The sequence below is a fragment of the Doryrhamphus excisus genome, chromosome 22, assembly GCF_030265055.1.
Source record: "Doryrhamphus excisus isolate RoL2022-K1 chromosome 22, RoL_Dexc_1.0, whole genome shotgun sequence".
NCBI classification, from domain to species: Eukaryota; Metazoa; Chordata; class Actinopteri; order Syngnathiformes; family Syngnathidae; genus Doryrhamphus; species Doryrhamphus excisus.
In genome coordinates, this window is record NC_080487.1 from 4,683,959 (window position 1) to 4,706,050 (window position 22,092).

The 22,092-nt window shown below is 41.3% G+C and overlaps 2 protein-coding genes across 4 annotated transcripts in view; both read left to right on the top strand.

Moving 5' to 3' along the window:
* exoc6 (exocyst complex component 6) overlaps window positions 1–17,531 on the top strand; it is a 28,990-nt gene extending 11,459 nt beyond the window's left edge. For 2 of the 3 annotated variants that reach the window (XM_058061620.1, XM_058061621.1), the window contains 4 exons: window positions 2,605–2,746; window positions 3,049–3,122; window positions 8,949–9,061; window positions 9,568–17,531. In XM_058061620.1, coding sequence (XP_057917603.1) covers window positions 2,605–2,746; window positions 3,049–3,122; window positions 8,949–9,061; window positions 9,568–9,694 — 456 coding nt within the window. In that variant the 3' untranslated portion in view covers window positions 9,695–17,531. The other variant, XM_058061622.1, reaches the window with a different exon arrangement.
* A 463-nt stretch (window positions 17,532–17,994) lies between these two features.
* On the top strand, window positions 17,995–21,580 carry LOC131109509 (cytochrome P450 26A1). The gene is made up of 7 exons (XM_058061623.1): window positions 17,995–18,828; window positions 18,927–19,151; window positions 19,876–20,157; window positions 20,231–20,380; window positions 20,451–20,585; window positions 20,680–20,826; window positions 20,890–21,580. The coding sequence occupies exons 1-7, from the start codon at window positions 18,640–18,642 to the stop codon at window positions 21,226–21,228; spliced, it is 1,467 nt and encodes a 488-aa protein (XP_057917606.1). The 5' UTR covers window positions 17,995–18,639; the 3' UTR covers window positions 21,229–21,580.
* The last annotated feature ends 512 nt before the right edge of the window (window positions 21,581–22,092 follow it).

The window sequence follows — 22,092 nt, forward strand, 5'->3', positions numbered from 1 at the left end:
ATCGCTGCTGGCTGTTGCACTGTACTGCCATTTCACGAGCAGTGTTTGTGTTTGATGGCCAAAACTCCACTGCTCCAGATCTGATGGGGTTCTTGTGGCACTTTTTGAACTTGTCCTCATGACTGTGTGTTTTAGATATGTCATGCTCAATACCAAAATAAATGACGAATCATCTCCAAATCAAATGAGAAAATTGCTGAAATTTACAATTATCATCATTAATAATTATCATCATTGGATTTTAAGGAGGTTCAAAATGCAGAAAGAAGAAATGTGAGTGAGACAGAAAAAATAACTATTAAGTTCTAACTATTAACTTAACTATTAAGTTCAAAGGTTTAAGACTCAAAGACTTTAAGACTAAAAAAAAACCTGACTTAACATTTAGCAAAAAGCACTCAGTAATTAATAGCTGCGCCATTCATGTTAATTACCTCAAACATTTGTTTCATCATGCTTGATGCCAGTGTGTCCAGGAGGCTAGTGGTAATGTTGATCCAGGTGGGGAAGATGGCTTCATGGAGGGCATCACTGTCTGGAACTGATCCCCATTTTTGTAAACTTCCCTTGCCATCCATCCCCACATGTTCTCAGTTGGATTTAGATGAGGGGAACACGCAGGATCTTCCGAAAGAGCCTGGAGTCTCTGCATTGTGAACTGTATGAAAAAGCCAGCCATTAAGACATGGACGAAGGCCTTCAGTCATGAGGGATGCCCCCTGCAACATCTCCACATACCCAGCACAGCCTGAAGCTGCATTGTTCCATTGAAGGAAAAGCACCCCAGATCTTGGTGGCGCCTTCTCCACTGACATGGAAAAATACTCACATGTTTTTTTGTCTCACTCCTATTTCTTCTTTTTGCAACCTCCTTAGGATCTGCTTTGATTTTTTTGCCAATATGTCAAGCATGACAGTAACTATAATCTGTGTCAACGTTACATTTTTTCCTTACATTTTAGCTTTGATGTTGTCAAACATACTTTGCAGAAGTTCCATACTACCATGAGTTATTTTGCTGCCCATCTGAGAAAAAGCCTTTGATAATTACATCTCACTCATATTTAGTCTACATTCTCATAGATACATGCTTTACTAATTTAAGGTAGGTTCTTGTAGAATCATTGTCTCTGCTTCTTTTTCCTCTCGAGGTATGAGCGCATGCTAACAACGACAAGGAATGTTGAGTCATCTCATTGAATAATTGTGTCATAATTTTCATGACATGTGAACATCTGGCATTTCCAGGCTTCAGGTCATGTAATATGTATTTTTAAATAGTAGACAAACAGTAGTGTGCCTGTCATCTCTTTCACAGTTAGAATCCAGGAAAGAGTAGATCAGGGATTTACGAGCGTACTTTCCTTTGCACTGAACCCACCGTAGTGGGACATTAACCTGTCTGTGTGGGCTTTCACATAGCATTTCGTCCTCCCAGATCAGATAATTAGATGTGTGTTGATGTCTGTTTCTTTCAACAGAATAGGGCAGGGGAAGTGTGTGTTGGGAGTTGAACTTCTCACCTCAGCCTGGGCTTCCACTACCTCTGGAAGTTGACTTTGACCCTCCGATTAAATCTTAGTATTATTATTATTCCGCGACTTTCCTCACATTTTTGACATGCACAAAATATGACCAGTGTTTCAGGGTGTGCCAGTCCAGGCAAAAAAACTCACTTTTAGCACAATTAGTTTCAGAGATTGTCACAAAATTTGGTAGAGAAGTCTATCATGAAAGATCCCATGTTCCAAAACAAACAAGAAGTCAGCCATTTTTATCTGAAGTGGACACTTTGGGGAAAAAAACAGAGGTGATACTTTAACAAACTAGCCTTCGGGACTTTGACCAAACGAGACTAAATGACAATCACAGATACTAAACAACTGGGCAATAATTTATGGACAACTAATTTAGCCTGCGTCAGAGGAGGTGCGTGGGGAATGATGGCAAACTTTGATTGTCATCATTTATTCCTTAATTTATTAAGACATTAATTAAGACATTTATTAAGACACCTTGAAGCGATACGCAATATGTTATTTGCATCTTCATTGTTATATATTGCACCATTTACTGTATATTTGTTGTATTTGTCACATGTGTGTTATTATTATGTACTATTATTTTACCTAGTATTTATACTACGGCTAATGTTGTTTATTGTGGACAACAAAGTCATTGTTTAATTGTATATACAAGGCAACACGTTCCCTGTCTGTGCACATGACAGTAGACAGTTTAATCCAGCAGAATGATTAAAATCCTTCATTATCTTTTGTCTTTCTTGCTTTCTGTCTCTCTGTCTATTCTGTGTTCTTATCTATTTATCCCTCGTACCAATGTTTTCCTGCTTTCTCTGTTATACCCTCTCACTCCCCTCCTGTCATGCAACTATCCAATTTCTGACTCCCTAATATGCTCCATCAATGTATTCTCTCTATTCATGTTCACCCCTTCAAATGACATCATACCACCTTTCATCCTCCACTTCTGTCCTCATTTACCGTCCCTGTAACCTCATCTCCATCTGTCTTACGCAATCCTTATTTTCTCTGTCACGGCTTGGTCTTCTCTCCCCCCCTTCTACTCTTGCTCTGTCTGCAGGGTAAAGTGGCCCAAACAGCTTGTATGTCAGCCTGCAAGCATCTGTCCACATCACTGATGCAGATGCTGCTGGACACCGAGCTGAAACAGATCAGCATGGGGGCCATTCAGCAGTTCAACTTAGATGTCATCCAATGCGAATGTGAGTATAAAGAAATGTCAAACGCCCCTGTATATACATATGATTCACTTTTTGACAACATTTTGGCTCCAATCTTGTACACTGTCTTGGTTATCTTATGGTATTATGTGTACCAAATGGTTTTATTTTACCTCGTGGTATTTTGATAGCCATATTATATCACACACCCCACACCAACTCTTTTTTTGTAGTTTTTAAAATTTAGCACAATATTGTCTTATTTTTTTTTACGTATGATCAGGATACGTATATGATATGACATGGGCTTGGTAGGTTCATGTTTAATTGTGCTTTTTTTCCAGTGTTCGCCAGCTCAGAGCCAGTCCCAGGTTTCCAAGGAGATACACTCCAATTGGCTTTTATCGACTTGAGACAGGTAAGGACAGGTGTCCATCAGTACTTTTACATGCACTGCAGGGAAAACTGAACTGTTGCATTGACTAAGTTGAAACCAGGTTTTTTTAACATACATGTAGGCACCTTAATGTGATGATTGGTTGGGACATCTCAGGAGGGATTTGGATCCACTCCTATTTACAGAATCCCTGAGTCATCAGGCTACTGAACAAGCAGCAAAATGACTTCTGGTATTTGAATTGAATTGGCTCGTTTACTTAGTTGATAAGAAGGTTTCTGAAGCCCGGTGACTTTGGCAGAAGAGAGATGAGACATTCGGGGCCAGTTCTCCAAACAGTCCTTGATTGCTGCTCTTCCAAGAGGCAACCCGGAATCAGAACTTGCTGCCCTTCTTTAACACCCCGGGTGAGGTCATGTTAAGTAATAAAACATATGGGTGGATCTGAATTGGTTGCGGTTAAAATGACACTGAAAATGTGTTGATTTATGGTAGCTTCAAATAATGTTATTCATTCTTCCACCACATGTGGACCGATTGCAGTTTGCTGTTAGTCCGACGTTATTAGAATAGATTAGATTCAACTTTATTGTTATTGCTCATGTCACTTGTACAGGGCAACAAAATGCAGTTAGCATCCAACCAGAAGTGCAATTTTATAAGTACCTTAGTAGTAAGTAAATGTAGAAATAGAATAGAGCTGTAAATGGACAGATCTATGTACAAACTATAACAGACTATAATACAGTGAGGATATATACAGGGATATAAATGACTATAATATGGCCTGCATCTAAAAAGTCATTGGCTGTAAGAAAAAGAGCCAGCTTTTGTCGCTGGTGAGTGATGTGGGTTCCGTTGAACCTCAAGCAAGTGAATGAGTTGTACTTATACCTACTGTTGCTGACTACTTTTGTCTTATGGGGGGGCGGACTGATGAGGACAGCTGCCTGGAGAAAGGGCAGCTGAATTTGCTGATGTTGTTTTGGCCTGGTTTTGTTTTTGCGATAAAGTCCAGGTACATTACAATTACAATTAAAATACCATTTTATCCTTATCTTTATTATTATTATTATTATTATTTTAGTGCAGTTATGTTGTGTTTCAATGGCTGTTTCTTTTCCAGTGTTATGCTTTGGTATGACCTTTTCAACTTTTCTCTGGCCTATCTTTCACCTGCTCAGGAAAACACAGATTCCCCCACTTACAGACATCATCTCTCCAGCTTGCTTTTTTTGTAAACACTTGTGGTATGTAAAGTGTTGCTGGGTCTCATTAACTTCTATCTGGGTTGACCTGTTAATCTGGGCCCGAGGTGGAGGCTTGGCTGTTCATTCAGTCCAGGTCACAACCTTTCAGGGCCAGAATTTCATGAATATACTATAGAAAATCTGCTGTCTCTAGAATATAGAATCTTGGAAACGGAGCAGGCATGATGTTGTTAAACGTTGTGCAATTAAAATCTTGTCAAAAGGACCTCAGTTAGACTTTAACAATACTACTACTTCAAATAACAATAAGTGTTTTTCTAGCAATCCAAAGCACTTTGCGTCACATCCATTATTCACTGACTCTACAGTCTCACACCGGTGACCACCACATTCATGTTTATACACCAGTGAGGGCGACATTCGAGGCAAGGTGAATGAAGTGTCTCGTCCAAGCACACAAAGGCAGAGTAATTGGAATGGATCAAGGGAGCTGGTTTCCCTCATCCATCTGGTTATCGGATGACCTGCTGTACATCCTGAGCCACTGACACCTCCCTTTTAAACATTACTTTTGGTTCCAGAGTGCAAATTTACATGAAATCCGTCAAGGATTAGATAATAGCTGTGGCCCCAACCGACTGTTTTTTGTCCTCATCTGCAGTGTAGTTTCCTGTGATGGAGCTAATTATACACAAAGTGTCCATGAACCCCCCCCCCCCCCCCCCTTTTTTTTTTTTAACAAGCTTGCTTGCCATGTTAATCCTAGCCTAGGGGGAATGGGTAGAGAGCCATCCACAGGCTGGGGTTACACAAAGGCCATCCGTGAACTTTCACTGTATAAGACTACTGCTGACTTTTTCAAAATGTAAATCTTATTGTGGAACTTCATCTATCGCAGTTTGGTCTGGAACCAATTAACTAACGTAAATGAGGGCTTAATGTCTTTGCCTTGTTTTGTACAAAGTGTTTTTTGCAAAATGCATCCAGTGGCATCACAGTAAAAGGAGCACATGTTCATTCAATACACAAGCTGTCACCTCACATTACTTTGATATTGGTGCTGGTATTGGTCGATATCGGTATTGGTAATGAAGTGCTGGACAATATTTATCTTCATAGTAAAGCAAGGGCCTCAAACTCAATTTACTTGGGGGCCACTGGAGCTAGGGTCTGGACGAGGCTGGGCCGCATCAGGTTTTCAAAAAAACAAAACAAAAAAACGCATTTATTAAAAACAGAAAAATGAATAAACTTTGCTTTTGTTACGAATTTCTATAAGAAAAGCTCTGATAAAACATTCCACTGTTCTGAAATATCTTAATTTTTATTTTTCTATACAAAATAAGATGAAAAACAAATAAACAAATCAAGAATAAAGAATCAATCAATCAGTAATAAATAAATATAATAATAATAAAACACCAAATACTAAAAACTTAACAAACCACATATAGTTGGTGAGTAGACAAATTATTTTTTTCAGATTAAAATTAACAAAGCATTATTAGAGCCCTGTAGACATGACAAAACACGACTATAGTCACATTTATACTCTTTTTATTTACAACATATTGCGCAACTGCAGGGTCTTGAGACACATGCTAACTCGCAAACTAGAGAGCTAGCGACCTAAACGGTAGCCTTCAAGTTATTTCCTTTAAACTTAAATAGCCAAAAACTTACCACTTCCACACGGATAGGGAGGATAACTATTAACAGTTATTTAACCTTTAACATGAACATTAATCAAACGTAATAATTTTTTCTGGGTACATGATACCATACAGCATCCATATCAAACTTGCGCGGGCTGCACTAACATTAAACTTTCATATCAAGGCGGGGGCCTCAAACTAGTGTCCTGTGGGCCACATTTGGCCGCGTGTTTGAGACCCCTGTAGTAAAGCATTCTTCCCAATTCATCTGTGTTTGTTTGACTTGGTAGTCACTTGGAGACAATAAAATATTGTGTGCTATTCATCATGATGCTTGAAGAACCTTTTCTTAAATTGACCTCTTTAACTTTTAAGGATGAACCTGCTTGAGGTGCTCAGTCATCTGGAGGCCCCTGAAAAATTCTGAACTCGGTGGTTTTGGAAAACACTTCCAACCACTTGGATCCACAATCCTCAATCCTGTAAAGCTCATCCCAGGATTGTTTAGGATTTCTTGAGTGAATTCAGTGCCCTACGGTGACAGCTGGCAACTACATCAATTGATCTCAACTATCTCATTCAACAGCACAAGTGTTTACAATTTCATGACTCAGCCTGCCCAACAAAATCCCTCAAAATTGCTCTGAACTTGTTGCTTTTGGGGTTGTCTGTCAGACCAATTGACAGGAGGGAATGTTAGTCACGAGGGTCATGGCGGTTCATCGGACGCGCTTCTTATCGCTTCGGTTAAGAAATAAGCCTCCATGTACTGTATATGGACATAGTGGTGTTTGACCCCGATGAATGTAATCGTATTAGACATTTGACGTACTACTTGGTATAGAAACCCTTGTTGGGAAGCACAGTTAAGATGTTTTATAGAGTTGGTGACCAGGGTCGTGCGCGTCTCAAGAAGGATTATGATCCACTCCACTGATGGTCACCAAATAGGCTGTTGAGGCTGTTGCTTGGCAACTTGCAAGTTTGAGCTCCCTGCACAGATTTTCTATGAGATTAAGGTCTGGAGATTGGCTATGCTCCTCCAGAATATTAATATACTTTTTCTTCAGCCACGCCTTTGTTGTCTTGCCCATATGATTGGAGCCATTGTCATGCTGAAAGGCCTATCCACAACAGGCGATCAGTTTCTCATCCAAGGCTCTGCAGTACATGGCCCCCCGTTCTCCCCCCTTATGCTGTGAGTCTTTCTGTACCCTTGGCAAAGAAAGCCCCAATGCAAAATGTTTCCACTTCCATGTTTGGCACTGGGAATGGTGTTCTTGGGAGTCACGATCATTATCCCAAGCCTGCACGGGAAATGTGTTCCCAAATGTCCCTGTACGTAGTTGTTGGCTGACGGAGTTAGTCTGTTCAAACCAGTGTTTCATAGACTGATTTTACCGTGGCTATGCTAAAGGAACTCTTATGAACCAATACATATTTGAATGTACTACACAGAATTGTATAAACCATGTTGTTATAAATCAGTCATAAAGCATTGGAGTACGGAGCTCACTGAGAGCGTCCTCTCCAAGCCGACTTGTGGTGGCTCATCATTTAGCTCCAGGTGAGAATAATAGCATTGTTGCAGAGCCTCACTTAGTCAGCTGAATAATGCTATTATCACTAAGCTGTTCTTTCACTAGCCAAACACCCAGCTGTTTCACCCTATGACCATTAGCATACACTGTGTGTGGGTGCACGCTGGGAGGGGGTGAAGTCCAGGTTAACCAGGGGTCATGGGGGGACGGGGGGAGAGTGTCATTTTAAATGTTGTTAAATCTCATCATATAGAAACAGAACTCCTAACCTCCTAGTTCCGTGAACATGACGTTTTTGTTGGAAGTGGCCAAATCCAGGAGTGATACTCTGACAAACTCCTTGAGGGAATTTGAAATATGGGCAATGTTAAATAGCCACAGCGTTACCCAGTGGCAACAGGAAGTGACATGTTTGCATGGTACATTACAGCTCAGCTTCACTTTCATAGAACCTATGTAAGACAGACTGACAAGTAAGTTGCAAACCATAGACATGAAAAGAGCACATGGTGATAGTGGACTAGAGGCAAAGGTTTGGGCTTTGACGTGGACTATAGGACTATATTGACTCCAAATGGTCTTATGTCCTCCAAAATGTATATGGCAAGTAAGAATCCAAGCCTTGCAGCGGCAGTGGCATAGGAGTTGTGTCGTTGGGCAAGACACGTCACCCATCAGCCACCAGTGCTGCCTGACTGGTGAATAAATGTGAATAAGTGTTTGGTGGTCGGCGATGTAGCCGTTTCGTCGTTGTTTCCCAGTGTAGCTTTGGCTGCAGTTGTAGATCACCACCAACAGACTGTGGAATGAATGAATGATAGTACACACAAAAAATATGTATTACCCATGCCTGAAATCAAACAGGAAGTCAACCACTTTGGGAGAATTAAAACAAACACCACTTAGAGAATTGCCCGAATGAGTCCAATTCAGATTCAGAGGTACTCTGATTAGCGAGATGGTCCTTGATAAATTGCAAAGGATTTTAGGTTGTGCCGTAAAATGTGGGAGGAGTCTTTGATGACACGCTAAGCAAATCAAAACTCCATTTGGTCAGACTTAATAAAAAGACGTACTTGGTGTGTATGATGAAGATAGCACAGTGAAGAGATGGTTATGGTTAGGCGACACTCTTCTGGGGTAATTTATTGAAGGACTTTCAGGCGTACATGAAACAGATGCATGATGTGAAGTATGACTTTTCACCACACATGGTGGGTGGAGCTTGGCTGCAGAGACGACTCCTTGTCGTCGATCATCGGACTGCCATGACTTCACTTTACATGATCTCCAGACAATCACACTCATATTCACATGTCGTCATAAAAGTCAGCCATGGACAATCCTGAACTTCCTGTTTTGTTTGTTTCAGACCTCTTCCAGGAGAAGTCAGTGATTAAGTTTCTTTTTTTTGTGTGTGTATACGTTTGTGGCTTCTAGCTCCTGGACCTGTTCATGGTATGGGACTGGTCAACTTACCTTGCAGACTACGGCCAGCCGACCTCCAAGTACCTCCGAGTGAACCCGGCCACAGCGCTGGCTTTACTTGAGAAGTGAGTGCATCTGACACTAAAGGGAGTACACCCTTCACATTTCAGCAACCATTTTATCTTAGCATTTCTTCTTTAGGGGCAATACTAGGCAATCATGGCTTTATGTTGAGTTTTGTTCCAGGTGTTATCCCTTGAGAATATATTATAAAAAGTTTGCTGACATACAGTATGAAGGGTATACTCACCTTTGTGAGATACAGTCATCCCTTGTTTATTTCCAATCTCACAAGTGCTAGTATCTGTAGGAGTGATTGTGTGAAATCGTCTTATATACTGTATCTTTTCTCCCTCTCTGTTGTGCTGCCAGAGTTTACAGAGGGTAGGTGCAGCTCTTTAACCATTCTGTGTTTCTATAGTCTACATTCACCTGTGTGAGGTCTTATTTATCTCCAAAAAACAGCCAAAAGCTGAACTAGGCATAATAATTGATAAGAAATTAAAATCACATTGTAATACCCAGCAAATGAAACCTTTTACCAACTGCCTCTGCCTCTTGCTCTCCCAAGGATGAAGGACACCAGTAAGAAGAACAACATCTTCTCTCAGTTCAGGAAGAACGACAGAGACAAACAGAAGCTGATAGAGACTGTTGTCAAACAACTGAGGAGTCTGGTCAGTGGCATGTCTTCCTAAGGTCGTGTGTGACTGGCTAGCACACTGAAACTGCCCATTCAGGCCAACGTTTCCAACCAATGACATACCAATACAAATACGGCCCAGAGCTATTTGGATGGCTACCGAGTTTGTATAACCACAATGGATTTGAAATTAACCATTCAAAAAAAGGGCGGCTTTAATTTAAGAGGTCTCACCAAATATGATGTTTACCATTTATGAATGACTGAAGTTTAGTACCTCAATTTTCAAGGGATTGATCGTATTTGGAAAATGTACATAACCATATTTTTTATATTTGGACCATATCATATTAAGATTATTTGCAGAATCCTAAAAACTCCGAACTGTCCAAATAATGCTGAATCTAAGTGTGCATGATACCTGTACATACGACGCACAAAGGCGCAGCAATACAAGTTACAAGGTGTGCAGGGAACAGACTCCTAATACAACATACGCAACATCAAATTGTCTTATACTGTACATGACTGAATACTCTGTGTAAATACAATACAGAGCACAAAAAAATTAACTGTGTAATGGAACCGTGAAAAATCTGCAAATAATTTTGAATGGCTGTGATAATAAGACAAATGAGCTTTTTTTTGTATATGTGTGGATGTGCAATGATTAAAGCTCCAGCTCCAATGACGTTACTGTCTGCCTAAAGCCACTGAACATGTTGGATTTTACAGGCTTTTCAGTAACCGAACACATCACCAGATCGACAAGTAACTATATACAGATGTCCTTTTTAGTTGTATGTTTTGCTTTGTTTCTGGAACCATTCAGGGATACAAGAGGAAAGTCTTCAATAATAATCATTGCTGATCTAATCTCATATTTCTTAGAGTTGTTGTCTAGCTTTAATATAACTACGGCGATGATAACATCCTTATCTCTTCAGGGTTTGATATTTAAACATTTGCCTTTTTACTTTTGCAACATGTAAGTCTTTTTTTTAAATCTTTGTTGATTTAAATGGCCAAGTTTGTATCTATTTATAGTACAGTCATGGCCATATGTTTTAAGAATGACACAGATATTAATTTACATAAAGTCTACTGCCTCATTTTTTATGATTGGCAATTGGCAGACACTTCAGCATATTATGAAGAGAAATAAGATAAAAGTTCCTCTTTGCTATGAAAATGAACTTCCTCCCAAAAAAACATTTCCACTGCATTTCAGCCCTGCCACAAAAGGAGCAGCTGACATCATGTTAGTCTTTCTCTGGTTAATGTAGGTGAGAGTGTTGGCATCCTGATTGAGTGAGAATAACTTTTGCATGGTGCTTGAAATCTTTAATTTTCCTCTGTTAACCATGGTTACCTGCAAGGAAACACATGCAGTCATCATTGATTATCACGTAGGGGCTTCACAGGCGAGGGGATATTACTGCTAGTCGGATGGCACCTAAACCAACCGTTCATCACATCATTAAGAACTTCAGGGAGAGAGGTTCGACTGTTGTGAAGAAGGCTTCAGGGCGCTCATGAAATGCAAGCATCTGGACTGACTCTGAACGTTGATTTAGCTGTGGGAATGGGGGCACCACCAGTGCAGTACTCAGGAATGGTAGCCGGCAGGCAGGCAGGTCTCAGTGCATCTGGTCACACAGACTTTTGGGAAATGGCCTGGTGTCAAGAAGGGCACATACAGTAACATCTGACAACACTGAAGCAACAAAGTGAGTGAAAACTAAAAAAACTACTTGTCTCATTCTCAAGAGGTTAGGCCACGACTGTACATTTGGAGATGCAAACTTTTTAAAATGTGATTTTTAATCAAATGATTGTTATTGTTTGTATTGAACATACATTGTGAACATGCTCATTGTCTCGGGACCTAATATGTCAGTCCAGCGTGTCTTTGTGTACAAAACATTTACCATAAAAGTGATGGTTTTAACACCACCATCAGTTTCAAGCCCGTTAACACTCTTTCATTGTTGTTCACTCAAGGTTGAGGAAGCCAACTAGCTAGTGTGCTCGCTCTCAGGAAACCACTCCTGTGCGGTGCTTTCACATCAGAGCATCCAAATATCTCCAATACCACAAGAAGGTTGTTGCCAGATGCTTTTTATGAGCAGCTTTGGAAAGTAAAACCACAAGTTTTGCCTAATAGGATTACATGGTTAACATATTGTATGTTCATCTAATACAGAGGGAATCATACCGATGGTCCACCACTCTATTTGTCACTCACCAACTATTTCATGTTGATGTAGCCTTTCAAAATAACAGCTCTTAAGATATTTCATAATGATGTAAGGCTAAAAATAAAATAAAATCACAGATACCAGGGAAACATTCACATTTTGCGGACATTCATGTCATGCCAACACTTAGCTCCACTTGAAGTGACCGTAACAACTTTGTAAACCTGTTTTGAAATGTGCAGAACAGGCTAATTCAAGCCAACCATGCATTCATAACACATATTTGGTTTATCCTTCTTGCCAAATCCCCCTTTTCTGTTAATTCAGGTAGAAAAGATACATAAAATGTACCATAATTGGATCATACGACTATCTGCTTTCTGCTGGTTGACCTCCAAACACTGTTTGGACTTGTTGGAAAAAATATGTACTAATCAAATGCAGTTATGTAATATTGTGATGAGATTCTGCATCTTTCACAGTTAGAACCACACCCTGAGGCACTTGTAATGTCAAAATTAACATTGCTTACTGGTATTATCATGTCTGTGTTCAAAACGTTAATGCCGACTGGTTGTCATCAAAAGTCCACAAAGTAACTGCAGCTCCAAACTGTTATTGGAGTTTTGCATTATTTTGGTGCTTTTCCTGTTTCCAGTTATGTCGTCACTTGCTGCTACACTCAGCTTGAAAATCGTCTGGGGTCGAGGTACTGTTTTGTTGAAAATCAACGATTTACAGCTGGCGCTAGCAAGCCAGACAACAAGTGAATCAAAGCCATCACCAGCACAACGGAATTCCTTGCAAGAGAAGACAAGCTCGTGAACAGGAGGAAGGGCTCCAGGAATCAAAGAGGAGTCCCAGGAATCAGGGCGGCACGGGACAACAGAGACAGAAGTAAACAAAAGAATAAGCGATAAAAGAAGGTCTTATGCAAGGATGTCAGGAAGAGAAGTTGAGGTGAACTGGATGTTGTCTCAGTGGAGCAACAGGAGCCCAATACTCTGCAGTCACAAGAGGAGAAAGTGGATGGAAACAGCATTGAAAACATTTCTGTCCCTTAGGGGGTATGACAGAAATTATTCAAATAATTGATAAGCACTGATCCACATGAGGGCGGCACGGCTAGGAGACCAGGGTTCAATTCCACCCTCGGCCGTCTCTGTGTGGAGTTTGCATGTTCTCCCCGTGCATGCATGGGTTTTCTCCGGGTACTCCGGTTTCCTCCCACATTCCAAAAACATGCTAGGTTAATTGGCCACTCCAAATTGTCCATAGGTATGAATGTGAGTGTGAATGGTTGTTTGTCTATATGTGCCCTGTGATTGGCTGGCCACCAGTCCAGGGTGTACCCCGCCTCTCGCCCGAAGACAGCTGGGATAGACTCCAGCATGAGCCGCTACTTTGTTACATACAGTGGTGCAGCTAATTTGTAGGCAGCATCTCATTTTTGCATGGTTTAAATGGTTGCGTGTCTTTACAAAGAGTATTATTTGACTAATATTTACATTTGTTTGATGACATGAAACATTTAAATGTGCAAACAAATTAGACGTCGGGAAGGGGGCAAACACTACTGTATCTGTTACATTTACCATTCCTGGTTAATTTATTCCTTATCTGAAAATGACTACTTGACACGGTTTTGTGCTTTCAGTGTAAGGAGATGGTCAAAAGTGAAAGTGTTAATGGTTCAAGTTCTGATTTGCTACCGTTGTTGAAAGTATTTGCCAAAGTAGTATACCACAGCAGAAATATACAAAATAAATTATTATTATTAGATTATTATTTACATATGAGAAAGGTGAATAGATGAATTGTAATCACCTTCCTCCATAAAGTAATAGTTCTGAAGTGCACTTTGAAGTGTGTGTGTGCATGTGTGTGTGTGTGTGACAGAGCGAGAGCCAGACAGAAGGACAGTGAACTTGTTTGAGAGTTCACATAAATGTCAGGGTCACCAGCAGTTCAGCAGCACATGGAGCTGAGGGCGGTGATACAAACTACAAACATGCATACACACGGCCATTGATTGGTTCTTGTACTGATTGTGTGTGCATGAATGAGCGGCTGTTGGTTTGCTGGCGGCGGTAAACACGTTTAACAGCTGTGTGTGTGTGTGTGTGAGGCTTCATTAGGCGTGGACCTGTCAAGGCCTTGGGTGTTTCTCCGGTTGAATTATTACCTGGCTAGTGCAGTTACTTCTAATGTGTCACAGAGATTGCTGGTTGAAGTCCTGCTTCTATCTCGGTCTTTATATTAAGGTGTGATTTCTACGATTCTAGACACCAAACTCTTGATACTATACACAAGATTGGATCCACAAGGTCAAGCGAAAGAAGATTTTAACATAAATTATAAGAAGAAAAGTACAATGACAAACAAACTTTTAGTTAACCGAGTCACAAAACAATGCAGGTGTGTTTTGAAATGTTCACATCCCACAAATTGACGTTGCCCTTTACCAACGGTTCTGTTCGATATTTTTATGGGAAGTCTTTCTAGGCAAACTAAGTCATTGAAGATGTACAGTCTGCGTCTTAGAATCCCCTCTCAGCTATTTGCAGATGAAGTGGTCCTGATGGCCTCACTTTGGCTGTGATCTTCAGCTTTTACTGGAACGGAATGAGTCTCAGTACCTCCAAATGGTTGGTCATGGTTCTCAATCAGAAAAGGTGGATTGGGGGTGAGGTCTTTCCTCAGTTAACGAGCTAGGGATGCAGTAATGCAGTCGCTATACTGGGTTGTGAAGAAATTTGACTTGAAGAATTGACACTGGTGGAGGCATTCATGTTACTGGTTGATCGATGTTCCTACCGGCTGTGAGTAGTCACCAAAAGTGCGAGGTGGTATTGTAATTTTCTACTATTTAAGTATTTGTTTTCCTGCATTGTGCGATATCTTGATGAGCAAGGTGCAATCCACCACCCGCCTTTGCTTATTGCATGTTGTTATCTTTGCTTATGCATTTTTTTCATACTTGCTTTTATGGCATAATGTGATATGAACAGGTAAAGCGAGATTTTTCTTTAAAAATCATGTTGAATCGTGACTTACGCGTGCAATTAAAGTGTGTTTTTATGGCCACAGCAACAGCGAATGTTGATTTTATCCTCAGGTGTCCCAGTGAGTCTGCTACTAAGCGGTATGTCGTAGTACGGAGCTGTAAACACAACCGAATTTTATGCTCTACACTTGAACTCCCTTTCACCCCCTCCCTCTCTCCTGCTTTATCACACTGGAACTGCAGAATCCCGTTTCACATGTTCACGTTGTGATGAGAAAAACTCCGCAGCTACAACATCACCGCTGGAAACCCTCGAAACAATCCGCAGTAATATCGGTAAAATTGTTATTTTATGACAAACCATTTTGAAATCTGAGGCGCACATCCCGAGGGGCCAATCAGAGCACCACGGGGGGGGCACAAGATGGGGTGTATTTGGCAAGTATAAGACATTGAAACCTGTGGCTACATCTACAGTCCACTGGATGGCGACAAAGACTGTTTGATGACGCAAAAGTCCCAATGTTAGACTTTGAAAATCCCCCAAGCTACAGTACATTATAGCTAAGGGAAAATCACACGAGAGAAACCGCATGTGGGACATCGCATCCTGGAGCCAGACCTGGGGCAGTGGCTCATAAGTCAGCGTCCGGTGACTGGGCCTTCACTCGTGGGGTCCACCGGGCCCAAAACCTTGCATGTTGGGTGGTGGTTGAGGGCGGTCGACCTGGTCTTTGGCGGCCAAATCCGGTTCTTAGGACATGGAACGTTACCATGTTTTTGGACACACTGGTGAAGAAAAGGGCTGAGCTGTCAGCTGACCCCCACCTACTGATGAGTTGGATGAGATGACGGGTGAGAATGCCGGACAGACCTGGCAGACCCAAACATATCGTGATGGTGTCCTGGGAACCTTTTGGCAGTGTCTACCACTCATCGAGTCTTCAACTCAAAGGGCATATCAAGGGATATCAAGTCCAAATGGGCCATAATCAGTACTGAGGTATCAAGGTAGTTGGTCTGTGCCAGTCATGGTCGCAAACCCTGAACCAGATGGTGGAACACCAGAGGTTTGAGGGTCCGCCAAGTTGAAAAAGTCTCACAGACCTTGGATGCCTTGTGGTACTCTTCAAGCAGCTGAGAGATATGGGCTGACCCAGTTAAGAGGAAAAAATGCATGGATGGAAAGTTGCTGAATGTTTTAAAACCATATTGGTTGCACAATGTTAGACTTTGAAAACCCCTGAACTAGTATTTTAAAGTTTGATTGTATCAAATGGTATATGATGTACTGATCAGGTGTGAGTGCATGTGCTCAATTTCTCATAATCCTCCAATCTGGTATCTACTTCTAATAAGCATATTTCCATATATGTAAAATATGCGCTATATGACTCGTGCATCAATTGATCTTTTGCAGCCCTTAGTGGAAAATATTTGGACCCCCTTGCCTCACACCCTTCGGGGGTCCAAAGTGCTGTCCACAGCATATTTTAAAGACAACAAATCATTTTGCAAGAACAAAAGCAAAAATGGGAAAATCTGCAGTAATTTTACAAGAATAAAGGCCAAATATTAAAGTGGTAATTTTAGGAGAATAACACAATGTAACACAATGTTGAAATATTAATGAAAAATAGGCAGTTTATAAAAGGATGCATGGATGGATGGATGGATATCTGAGCATATCTGCACGTGTTGCTTTCCAACATGTCAACATTGCGCTTGTATGCTTTAATTTTCACGATACGGTCCACTGTGGCAAAAACGTTTGGACCCCTTGCTTATATCTTAAATCTCCAATGAGTGTGCCGCACCTTCACACTCTGTGACCCCTTCAATGAAAACACACAGCATGCCAGAACAGACAGATCCGTGCATGAAATGAGTCATTGTAAAAGCAGCCTGTCTCACTACTGACCGATTACCCCCCCCCCCCCCCCCCCCCACACACACACACAGTACGTATGGACACATGCAGGTGTTATCATAAATAGAAGTGATTCCAAATACAGACTGAGAATGTGATGGTTTTCTGTGTGCTCCTGTTTACCTTCCATGCGGTGTTATAGCCCCTCCCACTCGCGTGCATACATGCAAGCGTGTGTCTGCCGCCACTGACCTACGGTTGAACCCGCACAAAAAGAGATATCATTTTATAGTTAAAGTTAAAGTCTTTCTGAAGATTAGGAAGAAATTATACACATATAATTATACACAATTATGCACATATCTCTGTTAGAACATAAGGTCGGGTTAATATGTACTGTGTAGTATATGTCATTCACAACACTCACAGGTGCATTTTATTGATGGCGCTTTCAAAGCACAGAGGTAACATGACGAGATCCTGAGTCCCATTGCCCGTGCCGGTCATCCACGACCATCGCCTCCATGTTGCAGCATGGTAATGCACGGCCCCATGCTGCAAGGATCTATACGCAATTCCTGGAAGCTGAAAAAAGACCCCAGCGCTTGCATGACCATCTTACTCGCCATTGAACATCTGTGCAGTCATCACGCTGTCATATATATGTATATATACACATACATACATATACACACACATATACATATATAGGTATATATATAAATATATATTTGACGCCCAAAGAGGTGATGATGCGACTCCCCACCAATGCATTTCACTTCAGAGCAAGTTTGGGTATTGATCACGTGGACAGTAAAACCCCACATGAGGAAGGAGGAAGTGAGGTAGCATGGAGGAGTGTAGTGTGCAGGTTAAGGAATATATGGAAATTGTAACACATGCACACACGTGTAGTTTAGTTCCAAATGTAGACATTTGAAGTCGTTCATGGTGTTATATTTCCAAATAAAGCATTTTGATGTATAAACCTTTTGGAATATTTTATGTTGGTATAGTTGTCTAGATAGTTGAGCTGTCACAAAAGCATTAAATATTGTGTCAAAGCAAGTTATCTTTTCACAAAATACTGTTTTAGTTGGGAACTGATATTTTACTGAAACCTACCTATGTTCTACTGCTGAATACTAAAGCAATAACAAAGTTATTTTTTTCAATCTTTCTTTTGTTGAGTTCCATGTTTATATAGCCAGAGAAGACAATATTAATTGTGCCTTGAAAGATCAGTCCAAATCATCTACTGAAGGGGTTGTCTTTTAAAAATGGCTGCTATTTATTGAGTTAATATACAAAGACATGCAATATGACAGGATGATGACTGTGTGTGTAACGTAACAGCAATATTGCCATCTCAATAATACGACCCACATGGCAGCATGAAATTGTTCATATATTTAATGAGTCCGAGGGCAATTAGGGCATATTATGACAATGCTATACTTTTTAAACTCTATTTTTTAACACTACAGAGCTCCTCGTTTCCGAAAAGACGTTTTGCTCTTGAATGCAGCTCACCTCGCCTTCAAGCCAAGCTAATGAGAGTGTAAACTAGCTGCCTTATTTCCAACAAAAGGACGTCTTGGGGGAAGTCTCGCAGGGAATCATCACCTTTTCTCAGTAAAATCCGCCAAGGATTGTCTGCGTGCAACAGGAGGTAAGGATTAAAAGATGGAACAAATGGTGACGCCAGCCAGCCAGCCAGCCAGGACAGGCCGGGGGCGGGTCCCAGCGACACCCACAATTAAAGATGAACTTTGCGTGAACTAATTTATCTGCGGGAGGAGAAGGTGACAGGCTGAGTCCTCGCTTCGCCTATAAAAGGCGCCGAAAGAGGAGCCGGGACCCTCACTTTTGGTCGACCGACGTCCACCTGAGCTGCTAAGGAGGACGCTGCATATTCCAACATGGCTCTGAGCACGCTGCTGGCCACCTTCCTGTGCACCATAGTGCTGCCCGTTTTACTCTTTCTGGTGGCCGTCAAGCTGTGGGAAGTTTACATGACCCGCGGCAGAGACCCGAGCTGCCCCAGCCCGCTCCCTCCCGGATCCATGGGCTTGCCTTTCTTCGGGGAGACGCTGCAACTCATCCTGCAGGTAAGCGACAGACCAAACCTTCCATCAGTACGCATGCGTACCACCGAGACGCTCACTTCACGTTCCCCTTGTGCCTTCCTCGGGGTGCCCGCGCGCAGAGGAGAAAGTTTCTGCGCATGAAGCGCCAGAAGTACGGCTACATTTACCGGACTCACCTGTTTGGGAACCCCACCGTGCGCGTCACGGGAGGCGACAACGTCAGGCAGATTCTCCTGGGGGAGCACAAGCTGGTGTCCGTGCAGTGGCCCGCGTCTGTGCGCACCATCCTGGGCTCGGACACGCTGTCAAACGTGCACGGAGCGCAGCACAAAACCAAGAAAAAGGTACTGTTGGGGCGGATAGTTTTTATTCATTCATTGTGAAACCTTATTACATTAATATTATTATTGTTGTTGAATTATATGAATTATATCATGTTAAAAATATATAAATTATTGATTAACTTTCAACCAATTTAACCTAATTTATTCTAATTATTTTACTTTCTGAAATGGTAAATTGATAATTGCCACTTGTAATTCTGTATTATATTATATTATTATTTGAAATGGTTAACAATGTTGTGTTGTTGAAAGTCACAACTCAAATAAATGGACAGTTTTCACTCACAATTTATTTTTGTTGTTACTTAAAAAAAGTTTAAAACCATCTTACCTATTTTTTTTCATTATTTTTAGGTTTTAAAAAATAGTTAAATGTAAAATAAAATAAAGTAAAATACATGCATACATTGGAAAACAAATTTGAAAAAAAAATCTAAATGAATGAAACATGAATTGTTTTTAAATATCACATAAGGCTGCCATTTTCCAATAAATATATGACAAATAACGTTTAGGCCAATCATTGTGTGTAAAATTATATTATATTCATTGTATACTTTTGACTTCATGAAGACAAATGAGTTTAGTTTGACGTGTCCAGACGCTGAAGAAACCATTTTAGATGTTTACTGTAAGCTCATTCAACCGACCTAATCCAAAAATATTGAAGGGTTTTCTTGCCGCTCATCGTTTGACGGTTGTAACCTCCATCCGCGTCCCCCAGGCCATCATGCGAGCCTTCTCCAGGGAAGCGCTAGAACTCTACATCCCGGTCATCCAGGAGGAGGTGAGAGCTGCAGTCAAAGACTGGCTGGCGAGGGACTCCTGTGTGCTGGTCTACCCGGAGATGAAGCGACTGATGTTCCGCATTGCCATGAGGATCCTGCTTGGCTTCGAACCGGAGCAGATTCGAACTGACGAGCAGCAGTTGGTCGAAGCGTTTGAGGAAATGATCAAGAATTTGTTTTCGCTGCCGATCGATGTCCCCTTCAGCGGCCTGTACAGGGTAAGAAGAACACTGTCCCGTGACCTTGTAGGGTGATGAGGCTGCTCATTCTAACTCTTATTCTGTCCTCCAGGGTCTGAAAGCTAGAAACTTCATCCACTCCAAGATAGAGGAGAACATCAAGAAGAAGATCCAAGACTCGGAGAAGGAGTCCAAACATGGAGATGCTCTACAGCAGCTCATAGACAGCTGCAGGAAGAACGGCGAGCCCTTCAGCATGCAGGTAATAATGCTTGATTCATGTCACGGTTAGCTTTGCTACGCTACAGCGTGCTAACATGACCGTTCTTCAGGCTATTAAGGAGTCTGCTACAGAACTGCTGTTTGGGGGCCATGAAACCACCGCCAGCACGGCCACCTCTCTTATTATGTTCCTGGGCCTGAACCCTGAAGTGGTGGACAAACTCCGGCAGGAGCTGACTGACAGGGTAATGTTGTAGAAGGTTCATCGTCATGTGTCCGTATCTTCTCATCGGACCATTCTTCATTCTCACACTCGTCCCGCCCCCTTTTTGTGTGCAGGAGGAGGAAGGAATGCAACTCCAGAGTCTGAACATCGAGTCTTTGGAGCAACTGAAGTACACTGGATGTGTCATTAAAGAGACGCTAAGGATTAACCCTCCTGTCCCTGGAGGTTTCAGAGTAGCGCTGAAGACTTTCGAACTCAACGTAAGTTGAATCGAAACTCCAAACTCATCCGCCCAGACTCCTCATCCCATGTCTCCGTTTCAGGGCTATCAAATTCCCAAAGGCTGGAATGTCATCTACAGTATCTGCGACACCCACGACGTGGCCGATATCTTCCCCAACAAGGAGGACTTCCAGCCCGAACGCTTCATGACAAAATCCTCCAGCAACTCATCCAGGTTCCAGTACATCCCTTTCGGCGGGGGCTCACGTATGTGCGTCGGGAAGGAGTTCGCCAAGGTCCTGCTGAAGATCTTCCTGGTGGAAGTGGTCACCAAGTGTCACTGTACACTTTTAAACGGGCCCCCCATGATGAAAACGGGACCGACCGTTTATCCTGTGGACAATCTGCCAACCAAGTTTACCCACTATGTTCAAAACTAGACGAGTAGTCGTCGCTGAGCCGCAGATAATCTCTTTTTTTTTTTACCTCAAAGCTACAATTTTGGAAGCACTCGTGTGTTCCTAGGAACCCCCTCAAAGGTTGGATTGCTCATTGTAAATGTATGTGTACATACTGTGAATATTTTCTATTACAGTGGATTTGTACATAGTTTTTTTTTAAATATAAGATTAAACTAAACATGAGGCACTATTCAGATGTTGGAACACTAATCAGTTCAGAGGTGTATCTTTAGGATCTTGTACATATGTAGAGTCGCTTATATAACTTTTCTATCTTCAACTTATTTAAGTGCTATATTGTGTTGGATTTTAATTTAATAATAAAAACATTTTGTGGAAATGTCATTTCATCTTCTTCATCAATTATCTATGAAGTAATTTTTCATTTTCTTTTGTTCAAACACGTTTTTAGATCAGTGATTCTTAACCATTGTATGTTATCTATGAGGCACTCAGTTGCAGTGCAGCTTCCGACCAAATGGTGGCGGTAATGTGTCAGTCGGTTGTTTAACAAGCTCACAGAAAATCAGAAGAAATTCAACTACAACTAACAATGGCGAAGTTTTTTAAAACGAAAAAATGAAGACAAAAGTGGTGCCAGTACCCCCCAAAAGACTACATTTTTACGTAAGTACAATCCTGACTTCATCAAGTACGGCTTTGTAAATGGAGGAATCGGAGTGTGGAGTGGTCTGACGCTTTAAAAGGAAGATCTAAATATGCCTTCACTTAAGCCTTCACATTTTTTCTTGCTTGATTGTTCCATGAATTATTAGCAAAAGTTAAGTAGATTTGATAATCTTAGTGATAATCACATTTTATCATGTCATGTTATTATTCATT

Excerpts from the sequence above, each read along its gene's own strand:
- LOC131109509 (XM_058061623.1), top strand. The coding sequence starts at position 18,640 with ATGGCTCTGAGCACGCTGCTGGCCACCTTCCTGTGCACCATAGTGCTG. Across the intron at positions 20,381-20,450 it reads GCGAGCCCTTCAGCATGCAG|GCTATTAAGGAGTCTGCTAC; the intron begins GTAATAATGCTT and ends ACCGTTCTTCAG. Across the intron at positions 20,827-20,889 it reads TGAAGACTTTCGAACTCAAC|GGCTATCAAATTCCCAAAGG; the intron begins GTAAGTTGAATC and ends TCTCCGTTTCAG.